This window comes from Hipposideros armiger, unplaced genomic scaffold, assembly GCF_001890085.2.
Source record: "Hipposideros armiger isolate ML-2016 unplaced genomic scaffold, ASM189008v1 scaffold_1030, whole genome shotgun sequence".
NCBI lineage: Eukaryota > Metazoa > Chordata > Mammalia > Chiroptera > Hipposideridae > Hipposideros > Hipposideros armiger.
Window position 1 is genome coordinate 458,148 of NW_017732380.1, and position 21,085 is coordinate 479,232.

General features: G+C 38.9%; 1 protein-coding gene across 1 annotated transcript in view; it reads right to left on the minus strand.

Moving 5' to 3' along the window:
- LOC109376008 (integrator complex subunit 4-like) overlaps positions 1 to 21,085 on the minus strand; it is a gene marked incomplete at its 5' end in the record, with an annotated part of 80,706 nt that overhangs the window by 14,132 nt on the left and 45,489 nt on the right. The window contains 5 exons of the mRNA XM_019631647.1: positions 5,654 to 5,784; positions 7,650 to 7,730; positions 11,339 to 11,432; positions 17,192 to 17,349; positions 18,397 to 18,544. Of these exons, the coding sequence (XP_019487192.1) occupies positions 5,654 to 5,784; positions 7,650 to 7,730; positions 11,339 to 11,432; positions 17,192 to 17,349; positions 18,397 to 18,544 (612 nt within the window). The remainder of the gene's footprint in view (positions 1 to 5,653; positions 5,785 to 7,649; positions 7,731 to 11,338; positions 11,433 to 17,191; positions 17,350 to 18,396; positions 18,545 to 21,085) is intronic.

The window sequence follows — 21,085 nt, forward strand, 5'->3', positions numbered from 1 at the left end:
CAGTGGGTTGCCATGGGCTACCGTGTGTAGCCAGCAGCCACAGTGAGCAGCTATCTAGAAGCGGGCGACTGATCTGCCTCGCCCGGGGAAGAGCGCAATGATGATGCCAACTTGGGCCAGTGAAGCAACGTCCTCCACAACTAGACTGAAGAACAAAAGGACAGTAACTTGTCTGTTCCCCTTCCCCCAATTCCCCAATAAAAATCTTAAAAAAAAAAAAGAATCTCTAAAATAAATAGAGGACTGCTAATAGACTTAGGGGAAGTATTTTCCTGGATCCCAAGACCCAATTAAAACACTGCAGTGCCCACCTAGGTTCAATGAATGTTCAAAATCAAAGGTTATCCCAGGCCACACTTGGCACCAGATTCACTAAGGATAGGAGCACAGTTTGCAGGCAGTGCGGTGTCACGTTTCCCCTCTGCGGGAGTCCGTGCAGCAGCCCATTCAGCAATCCACATAGCTGTCTGGGAGATTTGACTCCGCAGCTGACAGTTTGGGTGCAAGGAGATGACATCTACATCAGGCAGGTGTGGAGACCATCCTGGCTCAGAAGCCTCACAGTCCATAGGTGCTAACAGCTCTTGAAACAACTCCACAGGCATACTTCCCAGTGTCCCCACAAGGGACATGCCCAGTTACAAGAATCACTGCACTCAATGAAGCCCACAGCTATGGTGCCTGCATCGGGTAATTATAGTTCATTTATAGTTCCTTCTAGTCTATATGTAATTTTCTGAGATCATTTTTACCACAGCAGTGTTACCTAGTTATATAGTTGACACTGTCAGGTTTCCAGGGAACAGACCTAGAAAGTTCAAGTTCTCATGCAGAAGGGGAATAGGTTTTGTTACTACTTTGCCCACAGACACGGACTATAATCTTTCCTATTTTGACTTCTCCAGCCTCATAGTACTTAGAGTATTTCATTTCAGTAAAAACTAACTGCATCTGTAAATAATCCAGGCAACATGCTAGGCCAGTGTAACTTACTAATCACACAATGGATTTTTCCTTTTGATCTTTGTGCATCCTCTTAGTTCTTATAATTTCTGCATAAAACTTCCCATTTATTTTCATTAATATATTATTTACTGGAGGAATAAAGTTCCAGTGAAGATAAACAAATACACTTTGCCTTATACAAAAGCATGTAAGATAATGGTGTCAAGGTTCTCAACAACCTAGTTTAGTCTTTCTACTAAAATGTAGGTTCCATGAGAGAAGGGACCTTGTATTGTTCATCATATATTTCTTGACATAAGCAGCTATTCAATAAATATTCATGGAATGAAAGAATAAACGAGAAATGGTAGGGGAAACTTACTTTACAAGCACCATTCAGTTAAATTAGTTTCCTAGACAGGGAGCACTTGAAACTTTCTTAACTCTGATACAAACTACCAGAGTGGAACAGAAATTTGATAGTGAGGTTAACCCATCAAAGACCTGCAAAGGGTGAGAGGGCTGGATGGGAGAACTCTGGCTACGCAGGGGCTGAAAGAAAAGCTATGTGGCCAAGCAGTGCCATTTTGGGGCCTGCTTATATAGAACCAGCTTGGAGAGCTTCCAGGGAATAAAATACAAAAAGATTTGAGAACTCTCCCCAAACCCCAAAACATAGCAGGAAGCCTCGACTACATGCTACATGAAGTAGGCATCTACCACTAAGCACCCCCACTTTTTCTTTGGTGTGGGGAAGGAAAGCAGTGGAAAAATGAGGCCCACCAGGGAAAATGAAGCATTGACCTACAACTGCTGGGGAAGCCTACACCAATCACCAATTTAAACTAGTCTAGATTTTCATTTATAAGTATGCAGAGACAATGGAAAATTACTAGATGTTATAGGATAATCACGAGCTGTAAAGTAGATCAAGCAGACCTCAAAGGGATAAAGTCAAGGGAAGAAAGCACAGAAAACTTTTTATGAAAAAATCGAATAAGCAACCACAAGATTAAGAGGAGCTCTGAAAGACTACTGCATTGATAAAGCAAGAGAAAACGCTACAAAAAAGGTACAATGAAGAATGCACACTTGGAAATATACAGTACAGCAGTACCCCCTTATCCATAGTTTTACTTTCTGTGGTTTCAGTTACCTGCTGTCAACCATGGCCCAAAAATATTAAATGAAAAATTCTAGATACACACAATTAAGTGTTACATTGCACACCATTCTGAGTAGGCAGCGTGATGAAATCTCACGCTGTCCAGCCGGGACATGCATCATCCCTTTGTCTAGCATATCCGCGCCGTATATTCTATCCACCCATATGTCACTTAGTGGCCATCTTGATTATCAGATCGACTGGTAAAGTATCACAGTGCTTGTGTTCAAGTAATGCTTGTTTTACTTAATAGTGGCCCCAAAGCAGAAGAGTAGTGATGCTGGCTATTCAGATATGCCAAAGAGAAGCCATAAAGTGCTTCTTTTAAGTGAAAAGGGATGTATGTAGAGAAGAAAACATAGTATACGTAAGGTTCAGTACTATCTGCAGTTTTAGGCATCCCCTGGGGATCCTGGAACGCATTCCCCACTGATAAGAGAAGACTACTGTAATAATGAAATCAACAAAAAAATACTAGAATAAAAAATGATGGAACCAGCCAAGTGGCGCGATGGTTAAGAACTGGCTTGGGATGCCAGAGGGCCCCGGTTCGGATCCCACATATGAGGGCCAGTGACACTGCCCTCTGCAGCTAAGATGTTGAACAACAGCTCAACCTGGAGCTGGGCTGCCGTGAGTCGCCAGCGACATAGGCTGCAGCCCCTGTGGCAGTCGGTTGCCATGGGCTACCGTATGTAGCCAGCCGCCAGCGTGAGTGGCCAGCAGCCGCAGTGAGCGGCCGTCCAGAAGCCGGCGACTGATCTGCCTTGCCCGGGAAGAGCGCAATGATGGTGCCAACTTGGGCCAGTGAAGCAACGTCCTCCACAACTAGACTGAAGAACAAAACGACAGCAACTTGTCTGTTCCCCTTCCCCCAATTCCCCAGCACTGTTCCCATCCCCCCAATTCCCCAATAAAAAAATCTTAAAAAAAAAAAAGATGAAAACTGAAATGGTAAAGTAAAAGAGCATATTGAGGAATTTACTCAGAATATGGAGTAGAAAAACAAAACCAAAAAACTGAAATTATGAGAGAAAAGATAAGATGTAGAGAAAATAGATTCAGAAGATACAATATGCAGTATGAGAGACTGGATAGAAGAAGAAGTAATTGAAGAAATAATGGAGGAGGGAAAAAACGAGCTAAAAACAGAGTTGACTTCAAAGTCCCAATGAAGGTCACTAAGAATATTGAAAGGAAACACATACCTAGACATATACTGGTGAAATTTCTGAATTCTAAATAGAAAGAAAAGTTTACAGCTTTGAGCCAGGAAAAATAAGCTACCTACAAAATAAAGAAAACCAGACTGACATTAGACATCCTAACTGCAATATTAAATACTAAAAGGCAACATAGTAATATTTACAGAGTTCTGAAAGAATTCCATTTATGTGGAGAGCAAAAGAAAGGCAGTTTCAGACATGCAAGGTCTCAGTGAGTATACTGTTTATATACTTATTCTGAAAAAGAATTGCTGGAGAATGTGCTCCAGTCAATAAACTGAATTAGAACAAGGAATTTCAAAAGGCAACTAGAGTATAAAACAGTGGCAGGTAAACTGGAGCTAAATAATTCATAATGTACGTATAAAGATGAATGCATATTTTAAGAAAGAATTTTTAAAATAAGAGATATATTATAAAAACATAGGCTAAATTCCAAATTAAATAGCTTCCAATCAAATAAAAACAAAATTCCAATCAAATAAAAGCACACCAAAACTTTCATTTTGATCTGAGGTGATCTTCACAGAGGTGATCATAAACTATTTAATTCTTTTATGCTGATAAAAGTTTGATATGTTGATTAAAAACATAAGAGTTAAAATACTATTTATAAAACTAATCTGAGCTAACTTTTATCAATTGTTTACTCTGAATGTGTAAGGCAACATTTTAAAGACTTTACATATAATAACTCAGTAATCTTTATAATAACCCTATAAGGGAGAGACAGGTACTAATATTATACCAATTTAACTTAGAGGAACAAACTGAGGCACAGAGGGTTTATGTGACTTATCCAAGGTCACAAAGTTTGCAAATGGTGTAGTCAACGTCTGAACCCATGCAGTGAGGCACCACAACCCTCTCAACTATTACGTTCTGCCTCTCACTTGAACGGGTTAGAATTAGGGTATACAACTTTTAAACTCCTAGAAGGAGTAAGAAACAAACAAATAATAGATCCAGCCAAAATCAAGAAAGGAAAAAAAGAAGCAGGAATGCATACAAATGGAAGACTAATATAGCATGAGTAAAGACCAAATATATTAGAATCTTTATATAATGGCATGAAAAGATTAAATATTACATTGTTGGGTGAAATGAAAAGGAGGCAGAACAGCAAAGTAAATTAGGATTTGATTTATGTTAATACACACACATTTATCATTTACACGTTTATCTGGCTTGTGGTTTTAGAAGACGTGGATTATCAGAGACTGTTTTCTTAACCTGCAATATTTAAATTTTTACAATCATATAAACTGAAAAATATATCTACTTTCTTTAAATAAAAAAGTAGATGTCATCAAAAGCACCTATTCTTTTCTCAACTGTGACTGAGTAGTAAGGACTAAACATTTGTTAAATGAATGTATGGATATCTCTAAGATTAAATTACTGAGTTTATCAAGTCACTATTAAGATAAGTGAAGAAATAAAATAATATTCAGAATGTTCTTTCTGACCTAGTATTTTTAAGTGCTTACTTAAACATCCATATTTATTTTTCTATACCACTTTTAGGTTGACACAACTGCTGAACCTCTGAGCATCAGATGTGTCTTTGATGGGGCAACGAGTTACATAAATACTACGAATGTAGAATATTTTTGATGCCATAATTCTTAAGATACATCTTTATTTTATGAAAAACCAAGAAACAAACAAAAAACCACTTTCAATCAAACTATAGCACACCATCAAAATATCTAATTTCAGAGAAGTTAAAATAAAAACAATACATTGAGCTCTTACTATGTACCAAGTACCATGCTAAGTGCTTTTACATGTATTATCCAATTCATTCTTCATAGAAACCACATGAGATAGATGTTGCCATCATTCTCATTCTACAGACAGGGAAACAAGGCACAGAGAGGTTTAAAAACCTGTCTGTAATCAAACAGCTAGTAATTGGAGAGGTCAGGATTTGAACAAGGAAGTCTTGCTGTATAGTACATTCTCTTAATTCGTCTTTACTGCTTGGAAGTGAGTTTTCTAGTCTCTTCTGAAGAGAAGAGGTGGGTCCTGGTACTAAATTCTTACAGAAAGCTATCAAGGACCATACAGAATATCCCTGTTGTTCGATGAAGTTCTATGTTATGCTATAGGCAATGGAGAGTCACTGGAGGGTTTTTCCAAGGATCTAATCTAATCCATGAATAGAACTTGGGACTATCTGACAAAATGAATGACAATATCCCTTAGCTAATCTTTCCTGAATATCATTTTACTTATCATTAACCTTGGTGAGATCTCGCTGAATGTCTCTTAAAGGACCATGCCACCCCTTCGGGCCAGCGGCACATCTTACCCTCGAGTAGTTCGTGCCGTTACTATAAGTTGCAAGGCTTTGGCCTGCAGCCTCATGTGATGTATAATCACCACCTGCTTATTCTCCACACCACTATACATGAACTCCATTTTGTAGGTCTCTTCCATGATCTGTAAGGAAAAGGTAATTAATGATCAGTGAAAATATCAAGTCTTCCTTGAGAGCAGCACAGAATTGTGGGTGAAACTGAACCGAGTTTCTTTTTTATTGCCTATGCTTTAATTCTGAACTGAGATTTTTAAGTGCCTATGTTGAGAGAAATCAATGTAATTTGAGAGAAACTGCTGCAAGTGTTGAGAGAAATGTATAATATGTCTTGCAAAAAGAGAATAAATTATTTTGTCAATTGAAAAGTGAAAGACTTTCTTCTGGTAATAAAAACGTCCTTAGTTGATGGTGCAAAGGTATGAAAGTTGAATCACTTATAAAATTGTAAAGCACTGCTTGTCACCCTAAACCAAACTCACTGTGCTGTGAGAACAAATGATTGTAGGTTATGTACGGAAATTCAATCCCCAGGAAAAGTCCTCAAGAATATAACATCAGGAACAATTAACCACCTGTTAGTCATCCACACAGAATGTTTCAGCCTGCTCTGTTGAAGGGAGTTTGGGGAGGGAATCAGTGCAGAAAACAGTGCCGATGACCTCACCCAAGCCTAGTGCATCTGAAACTCGTGCTCTATTCCATCCAAATCAGCTACTTCCATCCAAATGATGCTTCTCTTCCCCATTTGCGCCTGCCTTCCTGTGAAGGCTTTAGGGTCAGAGAAATAACTCCAGGCTCTCCTCCAACTGACAGTAAGACAAGTTACTTAATTACATGGAACCTCAGTTTCCCTGTCTGTAAATAGGGGAGAAACAGTATCAACATTATAAAATTTAAAGGGCTAAATGGGGCATAGAAAGAGCTTAACACAGTATCTGGAACATAGCAGTGGTAAGTCCTTTCCTCTCTTTCTTCCAGACTACTGCTCCCTGGTCCCCTTCCTCCCAACAAGGCTCATTCTGGGATTCTTGTCATTAAGTTCTACTCCCCTACAATAAGCCACACAGTAGGTCTGAGAGGGAGCCTAGACCAGATAAGAGATCAAGCAGACTAGTGGAAAGAAAACAGACTCTGGGTAGCAAAGGATCTGGGCTCAACATCCCTGACTCTATTACCTATAGCTCTATGAATTTAACCTTGCCGAGCTAATTGTTTCACCTGTAAAATGGGCTTAATCCTTATTCCTACCTAATGGGATTGTTTACTATGAGGGTTAATTAAAATGAACTTGAAATCATTTGGTGAACTGTAATGTAGCAATCACAGTCACCATCATTAGCTTCCTACTGGGTCATAATCATTCGGTCCTATACAGACTCGCTATCTGGAAGATCTGACCCAGAAGAGTTCACCAAATCCCAATACCTAAGAATGAAGGGAAACTGCTCAATGCTAAAAAGACATGAGCTCAAAGCAAATAAAATAAAATGAAATGCTACTTAATGAACTGAGGAGAAACATAAGGACCTTTTAACACTCAAGAAATGGTACAGACTAAAAATATAAACAACCTGAAAATGTGCTCACCTACATTTTCAGATGAAAGATTCAGTATAGTAGTTATTGAATTTTGGTATATCTAAAATACAAGCTAATATATTAGAACACAAAATAATCTTAGAAATTACCTAATTGAGCTGCCATACTTTACAGAGGAGGAAAAATCCAGGGAGGATAAGTAATCTGCTCAAAATCACCCTGCAAATCCAAGGCAGCCCGGAGACTATAGCCCAGGTCCACTGACTCTTAAGCCAGTGCTATGACCCCTAGTTACGCTGCCTCTCACATCACTAACTTCTGTCATCACAGGCTGAAACTGGGGTGGCCACAGCAGAGACATGGAGCCATGTGAAGGCCTCTGGCTCTGACCTGGACGAGACAATTCCTGGACAGAGATCTACTGAGGAGAAAGTCTCCATACGTTTACCTGTTTTGCTGCTGCTGAGGCCAAATCACTCTGCTTCAAATACAAAGGGGCGGCCACATTCCACAGCTTTTCCTGTAAGGCCTACAAAGACAAATCAGGAGAGGGCAGAACACAGAGGTCACAAAGACTGGCACATCTTTTGAGACTTACATGTTTGTTTTGCTTTTAAAATCGACCATGGGGGGGGGGGTTGTCACTTCGAGGGGTAAAAAGTATAACAATTGCACTGTGTTGTACAGCTGAAACTAATTCTAAAAAATGTGTATTTCATAATAAAAAATAATTTAATAAAAAAAATCGACCATGAGCAGCACTTCCTCCCAGTCTTATTCTTTTAAGCCAATAAGCCCTACTTATTATGGAGAGCGTGGTGATCAATGGTTTGGGCTAAATGACTCCTCCCTATTCAATCCAATTCCTGGCCCAGAGGTCCTGTCCCAGGCTAGTGCTTGCAAGCCAAGTGCAGGAGCCATGAAGGCCTCGCCAGAATGGCCAGGAAAGCCAGCTTCAGAGGCTCTGAGCCCTTCCTGTTCTCAGAGCCGCTGGATTACCCTGACTGCCCAGACCTTTCTTCCTTGACTGTGGTTCTTTGTCCATTGCCCCATGCTCACTATCCTTTAAATAGCCCCATCACCTTAGAGCATACCCAAACTAGAAATCAAGGGAGCGTTTTTGGTTCCATCCTCTCTCAATATCTCTACATTCAAAACTACCATTTAGAGCCACATATTTTTATCTTCTCTCTTTCCTCTCCTATCCATCCATATGGCCCCGCCTCTCATCTCTTGTCTAAACATCTGCTACAGTCTCTAATTTTCACAGTCCTTCTTAATTATAGGCATAATTCAATGACATTACAGAAAACCTAGACTAACACTGTCCAATAGAAATATAACACAAGTCATGTAATTTTACATTTTCTAGCAACATTTTTAAAAATAAAAATAGGTGAAATTAATTTTAATAATATAGTTTACTTAACCCAGTATATCCAAGATATTATCATTTCACTATGCAATCAATATTTTAAAAATTACTGAGCTCGTTTTCGTTCATTTTTCACACTAAGTCTAAGAAATCTAGTGTGTATTTGTACTTACAGTAATTTCAACTTGAGTAACACTTCAAGTTGCTTAATAGTCGCATGTACCCAGTGACTATATTAGACAGTGGCAGGTCTAGACTACGGATACAGAAATTTTTAAATCACTCAAATCATACTATCTTAACAGAGTTACTGTTTTTGAATATTTGCTTCTAATCATTTCTCAAATGCATGCTTTTTATATAGTTGTAGCCAGAAAACAGAATTAATTTTGTATGCTTTTTGGGTACATAACAGTACATTCTAGTCTGTGATGTTGTTATATAATTCTTCATAACGATCATTACTGGCTACAGCATATACTGTGCAGATATGCCACTGCTGAGTTAGCTTGTCCCCCAATGTCAATCACCTGCCTGCCTCGGGTTTTAAGTCTGGTTCTCTTAACCTGCACCTCCATGACACTGAGTAAACAACATCAATTCTGTGTTCTTTTTAGGAGTTATCTTTTCTCTTTTCCTACTACAGTGAAGCGAGTTCTTTTCAAAGGCCTTCCTGTGTTCCCATGGAGAAGATAGTAAGCCAGGGAAGAAGGAGGAAGACAACAGTGACATAGAGCTCACTATGCATCAGACACCAGGCCAAGGGCTTTCACAGACACATTGCTTGTTGCCATCCTTACCTGGGTAGAGTTATTATTAGTCCTGTTTCATAGAAGCTTGGAAAAGCCAAACAATTTTGCAAAGGGGCATGAAGGAACTTCTTGGGATAATTGAAGTAGTCTATATCGGGGCCAGCCGAGTGGCTCAACTGGTTAAGAGTTGGTTTGGGAGTGCGAACTCTGAGCAGCAGGGCCGCTGGTTTGGTTCCCACATGGGCCAGTGACACTGTGCCCTCTACAGCTAAGATGGTGAACAACAGCTCGACCTGGAGCTGGGCTGCCGTGAGTCGCCGGCGATGGTGTAGGCTGCAGTGGGACTGCAGTGGGCTGCCGTGAACCGCCATGAGCGGCAGTCCAATGGCCGGCGGGTGACTGCCTCAGCCAGGAAGAGCGCAATGATCATAATACCAACATGGGCCAGGGAAGTGGTGTCCTCCACAACTAGACTGAAGAACAAAAAGACAGCAACTTGTCTGTTTCCCTCCCCCAAATCCCCAATAAAATCTTTTTAAAAAGTCTATATCTTGACTGTGGTGGTGGTTATGCAGATATATACATTTGAAAGAATCTATCTAGGCAAAGAAGAGCTGTTTAAATCTCAACCCACTTCAACATACACACCCACCTTCACATGTACACACACATACCTGTAAAACCCTAAGCTCACAAAACTTACAATGGGAAACCATTTCTGACTCCTGCATTTACTCTGACTTTAAATAAATATCATTAATCATTTTTTTTTAATATATGTGTGGTCCTTTGCCACACCTCTCATTACTTCAAAGTTTTGTTTGTTTTTTGTTTATTTTTAATTGGAGAACAGTGCGTTTTTCCAGGACCCATCAGCTCCAAGTTGAGTAGTTGTTTCAATCTAGTTGTGGAGGGTGCATCTCAGTGTGGCCTATGTGGGGATCAAACCGGCAACCCTGGTGCTATGAGCCTGCACTCTAACCAACTGAGCTAAGCAACCGCCCCTCATTTTTTTTTTTTAAGAAAGTGGTTTCTTTTTGTTTTTTTTTTTTAACTTTATTGGGGAAACAGTGTGTTTTTCCAGGACCCATCAGCTCCAAGTCAAGCAGCTGTTTTCAATCTGGCTGTGGAGCTCACGGGTCCATGTGGGAATCGAACTGGCAACCTTGGTGTTATGAGCACCGCACTCTAACCAACTTAGCCAACCGGCTGCCCACCGGCAACTCACCTCCAAGTCAAGCTGTTGTCTTCAATCTAGTTGTGGAGGATGCAGCTTACTGACCCATATGGGAATCTAACCAGCAAGCTTGGTGTTATGAGCCCACACTCTAACCACCTGAGCCAACTGGCCACCCAATTCATCATTTTGAAGATTAATAACATTTGGAACTAAAGCCAAAATAAAGGTTTATCAAGTAAGAAGGGCTCTCCTAAATCCTAAGCCTCAATTTATAGCAGAACTCTACACTCTGATGCAGGAGCTGAAAGCTATTGAACTAGTTTAACTGGTTTACAACTCAGCAAACTGAAACAGCTTCTTGGGTACCAATTGTGTGTATATATATAATCTGACTACCTAGTATGAAATGCCATCAAGTTGGCCCTTTTCAGAGCAATGAAATCAACCTTTGACTAATTTGATTCTGACAAAGTAAAATCACCACTTTAAGAAAATATTATAAAAGCTCATACAAGTTCTTTGCTAATCAAATCATAAAAAAAAACAATGACAATCCTTGGGATTCTAGTAAAAAATAGTTATGTATCCAATTTGCTCTAATTATAGATGATGAAAGAATTCTCCCAAATTAAAAGAAATTCAAATTGCTACATGAGTTAACAATTTGTAATTAAAGAGAAATATAATTACACTGCAGAGTACATAATTTCTCCATTGCCAAATGGCTACAGAAAACCATATATTTTTCCACCTATGGTCTCAAACATTGCTGGATCCATTAAAGTGCATTCTTTGCATCACAACTATGAACATAATGGATCCAAGCCCACCTTGATGAGAAGAAGTTGACACCGAAGATAGGTAGCAGAGAAATCAGCTACTCCTGCCAATTCAGACTGAAGTTCTCCAAGTCTTTGCAGATCCCTGTAGTAAATAAAAACCCAAGCCAACATAAGTTAAGGATAATGACACCAATATAAAAATCATGTCAAAGCATTTCACCATTTTACACCTAGTAAACTGGTCATAAATTTTTAAATCACAGCACCCAATGCTGAAGTGGTTATAATGAAAGTAATTCACTTATACTTTGCTAGCAGTTTAAACTGATACAATTCTTTTGGAAAGTAAAACTGTACTATGTGATAAAAGTCACACATATGGTCAAATATTTTGATCAGTAGCTTTATGCTGAGAAGTCATTCTAAGGAAAATGTTCAATAAAAATGAAATGCTTCAGAGCCCATAATATTCATTGTGTGGACTATAATAGTAAAACCCAGTAACTTAAATATTCAATGGTAGAAGAATTGCTCAATATTACTGTACTGTCAATGGAATATTCTATAACCATCAAAATATAAAATGGTAGTAAGGTCTATGGTCTCAACCATGTAAAAACTATGTATAGAAGAAAAATATAGCAAAGTGGTTTTTCTGGATAGAGGTATTAGGGTACTTTTTAGTGATTTCCCCAATTATGCTTTATTTTCCAAGTGTTTTATACAATGCATGAGTATTTTTTGTATCATCAGAAAAAAAATTTTCAAGGTATTGTAGTGAACTTTGTTGGCTGCCTGCCCAGTTAGCCATTCTCCACTTCTTCCTTACTGATTGAACCCTGATTTTGTTCAAGGGAAGGTTCCCAAACCCAGTCCCAGGTAGAGTCTGAATGAACTAAGCCAATTAGTACATGTCATCTCCCTGTTTATAAGACCTAAGTTGGCCTTATTAGTCCTAATGTAAGGACTTACATTCCATGCTTGGAGCAGGTCTGATGGTGTCTCTCAATGTCTGTCAGTATCTCTCTTCATCTTTATGTCTCTATGTCTATCTTTATGTCTCACTAGATTGAACAAGATGGGTTATAACACTGATTACCAGGCAGACACACTTAGCTCTAATAGGAAAAAGCCTTGGGATAAAGCAAATGCTAAGAACAGTAAAAATCCAAAATGACAGAAATTGGGTCTCTAATGATATAAATGAACTATGTGACCATACCATATTTAGAACTACCTTCAATTTCTGTTCATGAAAAAATAAATACCCATTGTAAGCTAGTTTGAGATAAGGTTTTCTGATACCTGCAATTAATAGCATCCTAAATGGATATGGGTACAGGCAAAGTGATTGGAACCAAATAAAACATATCTGCTTGTGGACAAGAAAATAGAAAGTGGCAGACACAGATAAAATAGTTGTGTTGGGGACTGGGATTATTAATTGAAAATTTTTAATTTTTGAATAGAAAATACACTGATAACACAGGAGCTATAGAATTACACCAATAAGGTATAGAATCCCAAGATACCAAAGGGTATATACAATAAACTAGTCTCCCTTCCTATACCTGTGTACTGCTAACCAGTACACCCTTTCCAGAGGAACCACCATTACTAGTTTCTTTTGAATTCTTCTGAAGATATACTCTACACCTACAAAAAGTACTTTTTCTCTTCTTTCTTCTTCTCTTTTGGAGAGGGGCACCTACGTGTGTGTGCGCGTGTGTGGGTCCTAACAATCCATCCCAGAAAGAACTCATACTCATAAAAAGCTGCCCTGTTTTTTAATGGCAGCATCAACATTTCATATAGAAATGATAACTGTGGGAAGCCTGAAGATTTGGGTCGTGAGAAAAATTGTTTCAGGGCTGGCATAATATATTAGGTTTCATTGCAGTCTGTATAAAACTTCATCAGACTGAGCTCCTCCCTATAAGCTCAGGCAACTTTCTGGTAGCTAATGCTGCCTCCTATGGACCTTAAACCTGGAAGGAGATGCCCTAGAAAGGGGCACAGAGTGAATTATTCCCAAAGTGACTGAAGAAATTGTGGACTGTAGCTTATATATCATCTCTAGTGAGTTTTGGTGGCTTGAGCTTGTCCTGGAAAGCCTGCTCATGGGTAGGAATCTAGCACAATAAAAGGCAAGACCCTGTACTCGCCAATCACACCTGTGAAGTTCTATTTTGGTGGCCTACTGGTCTCTTTTTCTGCATTTCTGATGTCTCTCTTGAAAAAACAGCCCCAAATCATTTTACTCCTGAACCTTTCCACTCCAGGAATAGTCTACCTTTTGTTACAATTAGAGCGAACACTGCCCAGCTGAATATACATTAGCTGAATGCTGACAGGTGTTAAGTTACACCATCCTGGCACCAGAGCTACTGTTCTGAATTGCACAGAACAAGATGCAACCCAACTAGCCGTGGGGAATCTGAACTACTGTACAAGAAAAAAATAGAAACTTGCTAGCCCTGGGCAAAATGCTCTGTGTCCCAGAGTTTCCTCTCTGCACCTCTTTCTGCCCACACTCCTCAGGAAGCCTCAGTTTACACAACCCTCGGGGTGCTATGGACTCTTTAGTGGAAAAGGTCACACAGAGCACCTCCTATGTACACTATATTAGGTGTGTGAGGTGTTTCCTTACTTGAGCTCATTTAATCCTTACTATGTGACCTGCAATTAATCTCATTTTGCTGAGACTGAAACTGAAGGTCAGAGTTTAAATGGCTTGCCCAAGGTCACAGAATTAATAAATAGCAAAAATAAGCCATAAACTCAGGTCTGTCTGATCTAAAAGTCTTTTTTTAAAAATCAGATCATATTGTATTTCATTTATTTATTTGCTATTAAACTCTTTCCATATATTTATGAACTACATCAAATAAAGATGACACCAAAACTGATTGAAAATCAGATATATATTATGCCACATTTCCACAGATGTGACCTGGCAGGGCAAAACAGCTCTCCAAGGCACACAGTTTAGCAATCCAAAGTCCACGTGATGGCAACAGGTAGCATTTAAAAAATATCGTAAGAGTACAAGTTTACATATATTGCAATTTTTTTAAAGTTTACACAAGCTGAATTCATTAATTTAAAAATCATTGCTTAAAGACAGTCAAAGGGCCGGCCGAGTGGCTCAGTTGGTTAAGAGCTCGCTCAAGAGTTTGAGCTCTGAGCAACAGTGGTTCGAGTCCAGCCCGAGCTGAGCAGCCNAGCACCTAACACAGTGACTGGGTTATAACAAGTGTTCAATAAGCATTTGTTGAATGAACTAAAGGTTTATAAACAGAACAAACTACCTCCTTCAAAACTTTCATTCATGTATCTATCTTTAGCAGTATCTTAAAAACATGCTACTGTGATTATTCCTTCACTCCTTTATCACATTCTTTTTTGATATTTCTAAATAAAGCTACCATTCATGAGAAGAGATGAAAAAAAAATCAAGTGATAATTAGAATAGGTCACTTCAAAACCTCTGGAGCACTATAAGGTGAAGGTATTTTCTGTCTGCAATCCTCCAATAAAGACAATCTTATATACATATTCTGGGTGAACCAAATAACCACAAATCTTATTTTAAGGCAAGAAGTTCTGCTGAAAACTCTATAACAATCCCTTTCATCAAGCAGAATTGATCACTCCTTCTGTGTTGCACACAGAACTACAGACACTGATAAAGGTATTTCTCCCCACTCCAACTCCCACAACCAAATGGCTGGGTGCTTCCTGAACACAATCAATAAATGTATGTTGAACTGAGCTGAACTGGACTGAACAAACAAGAAGAAATAGCAAAACAGATAATCAGATATCAAAAATGTTACCTAGAGCAAGACTCCCTGGTATATCTTCCAAGTACCTTTGTAACAAATTTTTCTGAATCTCAAGAAACTATATAGTTGTAGTGATCTCATCCAATAAGCTCATCTAAATATGTGGAGCACATTTTAATATTAAATGTGTGCAAGTAGTTCTTCAAACAGCAATTCATTAACAGGGTTAACAGTTTGATTCTAGTCAATAAAGCTAGAGGTAATTGGGGGCAAAATGATTGAGATTTTCAATCTGCAGACCACGTACCAGCCCTGCCTTTCATCTCTACAGTAATGGTTATTATCCTGTACAAAATGCAAACTAGACAAAGCAGTGATTAACACTATATAGGACAGGGCAGCTGGATAGCTCAGTTGGTTAAAGCGCAAGCTCTGAACAACAGGATTGCCAGTTCAATTCCCACATGGACCAGTGTAAGCTGCACCCTCTTCAACTAAGATACTAAGATTGTGAACAAGGGCTAGACCTGGAGCTGAGCTGCCGTGGGCTGCCATGGGCCACCATGAGCAGCTGGCTAATGGCCAGCAACCGACTGCCTCATAGAGCGCAATGCTCATAATACCAACATGGGCCAGTGAGCTGCGTCCTCTACAACTAGACTGAAAACAATGACTTGACTCAGAGAAGAGCGGGAAGGGGTGGGGGGGACTATATGGGAGAAAAAGAAAATCTAATCAGCTCACCTCCGTACCTCCAACACTTACCAAAGGGCTTGGCACACAGTAAGTGATGAGACAAGTAAAGAGTCAACAGGAGNACTGACCACAACATTAGAACAGTGGTCTGACCAGCTTGAAGCCTAGCAGTATCACCTCATAAAACCCAGATCATGAGGGTCACTCAAACCAAAAAGTATTTACTGAGCACTTACTCATAGCCAGTACTGCAGCTGATGACCAAATTGGCTTCCTTCAGCGCATATTGTACTAGCTTTAGTGCTGAGAGGATAAAATAAAAAGAACTGTCAAGGACAAAACCTAAATGTTTATTTAGGTGCGGCTGAGTCAGGAAATAGAGCTTATTTTCCTGGGCTCAGGGCCAACAACTTCAGACAGTGGCCTGTAAAACTAATCACTTTGGTGAGGGACCAGAAGAGAAAGAAAATGTGATTGAGGCAACACTTCATGATTAGGGAACTTTTTTCTGTAAAGGGTCACACAGTAACTAGTTTACGATTTGCAGGCCCTGTGGTATCTGAGGGACTACTCAACTCTGCCACTGTAGCGTGAAAGCAGCTGTAGACAATACCTAAACGAATGGGTGTGGTCGTGTTTCAATCAAAACTTATTTACAAAAGCAGATAGATATTGCTTTTGCTAAAGGCAGACAAATGGGTTTCAGTTCTTTTCATATCATTCAGGATGTTCTACTAAGGTCTGGCAGGGTCTGCTGGTTGTTCCCCAATTTCCTCCCCTTCCTCCTGAGCACTGGTCACCCAGAATAAAGACTACATTTTCTGGCTGCTTGCAGCTAGATATGGCCGGCCATGTGACAAGTTCTAGTCAATGTTATGCAAGTAAAACCAAAACATGCAACTTTAGGATTACGGGGGTGGGATGAAAATGATGCCCTTCTCCTGCCCTTTCCTTTTCCTGTAGGAACAGGGAAGGAATTGTTAGAGTTCGGCTCTTTAGGCTGAGGCTGCTTGGTGCACGCAGAAGACGGAGAAATGAGAGAATGAGCATAGGCCCCTGATGATCATCTCAGCTCTGTCCTACCTACAAGAAAAAATTCACCTTTTCCTCTGTCCAAATCAGTTACTTTGCCCTTTCTGTCACCCATCCTAACTAATATACAAGGAAGGAAAAATTAAAAACAGTTTCTTTGTAATTCTTTCTAGTTTTGTACTAATCTGGTCATGAACACAAAGAGTTTTTCTTTGTGATATACTCAAACCACAATCTAATCCAAATATAAACAGCATAAAACCATGTGTGAGTGCAGGTCTACAAGGTCAGCAAAAGCAGCCTAACCAACCCTGGAAATCAAGACAGTCAAGCAGAGCATAACAGCAACATTAGCCCTGTCAAAGGAAAGGGCTGATCACCTCACCTGATGGTGAGCTCGAGCAGCTCCTGGGCACCCTGAGGGTCCAGGTGCTGAAGGCTGTACACCCTTTCAAGGCTCTGCTGCAGGAACTGATGAGAAGGATCCTCCTGAGGCGTGATGTTGGGGGAAACAGCTGATGACACTAGTTTTCTACCTGGTAACTAAGCGAACATAATGAGGTTACAGTGCCATCAAATTTCTGTGGCTCAGCTTTTGGTAATTCAAACAAACCAGAAAAACAAAAATGTGAACCAAACAAAGTAAAGGAAAAAAAGGCTAGGTTATTCTGTAAATAACCTTTCCCTCCTTCCCCAGCTTTAGTGGGAGAAAGGGAAAGTGAGAGAGAAAAAGAACATGGCCTACCTAAGAGAGCCACAAGCTACAAGGAGAAAAAGTGGAGAATGGTCTAATATTATTTTCTATTGCTAATTGCAATAAATGGGCTAACCATAGAAAAGGAACTAAAAAGTAATCTGTTGTCACATTTATTTAAATTTTATTTGATCTCTCACTTCATAGAAGAGTGATTTATACCCAAATTAGTTTATATAGCACACTATAAAAATGTTTTCTATGATGATAATTATAATTCTTGTTCTTACTATTAAGTTACCTTTCAAGAAAGGGAAGGGGAAGGGAGAGCAAAGAGGAGTTCACTTTTAATTTTATATCTTCTATATAGTTTAAATTTTTTAACTGTGTACATATATTATTCTAAATAAAGTTATTTAGAGTCAGCTAAGCAGGGATGAGTTAATACAAATAAAGAGTTTAAGAAAACTGCTTGCACACAGCATTCAGTATTTGTTGTTATTATCACTATGATTCATTAAAAAAATTTTTTTCTATATCTCTAGGTTTTAAAAATAATAAAGGTTTTATTATTAAAAATAAACTTGTTAAGAATCATGGCTTTATGTAATTGTTAAAATATATCACAATCTAACCCGTGGTCTAAAATATATTGTTCCAGATTCCTTTTTATTACCTAACATAACATAATCAATAACCCCGGGACATTTAAAAAAATGAATCTTCTTAAAAGGTAAGAAGCAAAAGTATATAAATAATAGGACAGAGCCCAAGAGAGAAAGAGAATGAATGAATGCATTTTCAGAGAATACACAGTCTCCTTTTGGCTATTTAATAACCACAAAAGATCAAAACTCAAAACACCAGAAACAAGGAAAAAGATGTTTTCAACATACCCTCAAGGCAGGAACAAGATGAGAAAGGCTGTCCCTGAGGTAGGCATAGTGCCTGAAGGTGTGATCTGAGAACAATGCTGGCATTGTCGGACAGGTCTTAGCAGCATTGAAGATAAGAACCAAAACTGCAATGTCTGATGGAGGAGTGGGTTAAGGAAACTTGGAGGTATACAAGGTCGAGCTTGCCCAGAATCTGGTGCCCCATTTCCTGTCCTCCAAATTCCCATTAAATAACTATAATTTTCTAACAAAGAAACGCAAATTCAAACAGAGAGATTATCCCATTCCAAATTATCCCAATTACTAATGTTGCTAAGAATACTAACAAATGGAAATTTTGGGGACATTGGCGACTAAAGCATATACTGGCACAATCCATTTAGATAATAATTTGGTACTAGACAGTAAGAGTCTTATGAATGTTGAGGAATTCCACATCTCAAAATCTATTCTAAGTAAACAATAAAATAGCACAGTTATCATTTACAATAGTAAATAACCATAAACAACCTAATGTCCCAAAACAAGGGGAATGACTACACAACTTGTGTTTCATCTATCTGAAGGAGCATTATATGATCACTAAAACTTATACATACATAGGGCCAGCCGAGTGGCTCAGTTGGTTAAGAGCTCGCTCAAGAGTTTGAGCTCTGAGCAACAGTGGTTTGATCCCCGGCCCGAGCTGAGCTGCCAAAAGGTGGCAGGATGGCTCAGCTAAGAAAAAAAAAATATATATATATGTATATATATATATATATATACATATATATATATATATACACACACACACACTTACAAAGAATTTATAATACTGCATCATAAGCATTTTGTCACATGTGAAAAAGCAGGGACTGAAATCTAGAGAGGATATGATATCAGCTATCTATTATCAAATATTTGTTGATGAAATATACTATGTTAAAAAAAAATAAAATACAGGGGCCGGCCGAGTGGCGCATTGGTTAAGAGTTGCTTGGGAGCATCAGCTCTGAGCAGCAGGGCCCTGGTTCAGATCCCACATTAGGACCAGTGACGTTGCGCCCTCTACAGCTAAGATGGTGAACTACAGCTTGACCTGGAGCTGGGCTGCCATGAGTCGTCGGCGACAGCATACACTGCAGTAGGACTGGCAGTAGCTGTCATGCGCTTTCATGAGCTGCCATGAGCTGCCATGAGCCGCCATGAGCGGTCATCTAATGGCTGGCGAGCGACTGCCTCAGCTGAGAAAAGCACAATGATAATACCAACATGGGCCAGTGAAGCAACATCTTCCACAACTAGACTGAAGAACAAAAGGACAGCAACTTGTCTGTTCCCCTTTCTCATTCCCCAACGCTGTTCTCCTCTCCCAATTCCCCATAAAATCTTAAAAAAATATTTTAGATAATTAGATAATGTCTCTTGTTTTGGGACATTAGGTTGTTTATGGTTATTTACTATTGTAAATGATAACTGTGCTATTTTATTGTTTACTTAGAATAGATTTTGAGATGTGAAATTCCTCAACATTCATAAGACTCTTACTGTCTAGTACCAAATATATTATCTAAAATAAAATCTTAAAAAAATAAAAATAAAATATAGGTAATAGCAAAATCCCAACCCCAAGCTTTTAAAAAAGAGAAAAGGAAATACACCAAAATATTAACAGTTGATGATTTTGGCTAGTAGGACTTAGGATATTAAATAAGAAGTTTCTTCTTTCTAATTTTTTGGATTTCTTTCTATGTGTATTAATTTTATAACAGAGGGGAAATCAGAAATTAAAAGATAAACATAAGATCTAATCTTCTGTATGTACCCTTATGGCAGAGCCTGCTATCTGCCTATCCAATATTCTACCCTTTTTCCTTACTAATAGAAAACTGACTTTATTCCACATTGCCTCTAACTTCCTGGCTAGAACCTGAACCTGATGACTGGAGCTCTAGCAATACTCTTGGACAACTGAAAATGGCAGAACAGAAAAACAGGAGGAGCCTAGACCACCAAGAACAATGTGCAGCTGCTGTGCCATCGCTGGACTGCTAACCTTGAACTTGTTTTACATTGGAGAAAAATAAAAACAGTAATTTGTTTAAGCTACATCTGTTACTCACAGCCAAACGTATTTCCTAAATAACACAATCCCCTCCAATTACCCAAAAGAGTATCTTAACATAATAGGGTTCTAAAAATGTTTAACTTTTTTTTTTTAACATAAAAGGGCCTTAAGATTTCAGACCCTTTCAGCATGTAATGTGAGATTTGTTAGAACACCTTGACCACAAGCCTCTCTCTGATGAGCTGAATTTCAAACAGCTATAATATTGCACCTTTAGAGGTAAGGTATAAGATGTGCCTTTCTTAGAGGTAAACACAGAGTTGGCCATTGGTTAATACATCAGTTACACGTATCTTTTTAAAAATTCTCCAAACTCACTATAAAAATAAACAAACAGAATTAAGAGAGAATACAATGGTCATTTTACAACAGCCAGTTATTTGCCTAATCCTCATGTATCAATAAACACCCAGTAAGCCACCAAGGATCTGCGATAGAGCGAAAAGAACCATGGGAGAGTGTGGATGCTCTGATGTAAATGTATTCCCATTACCAGAAAACAATCGAATTGCATGGCATGTTGCCCATGGCTCTCACAAACCCACTGAACTTGCATCAGGGGCAGAAAAATCATGCAGCTTA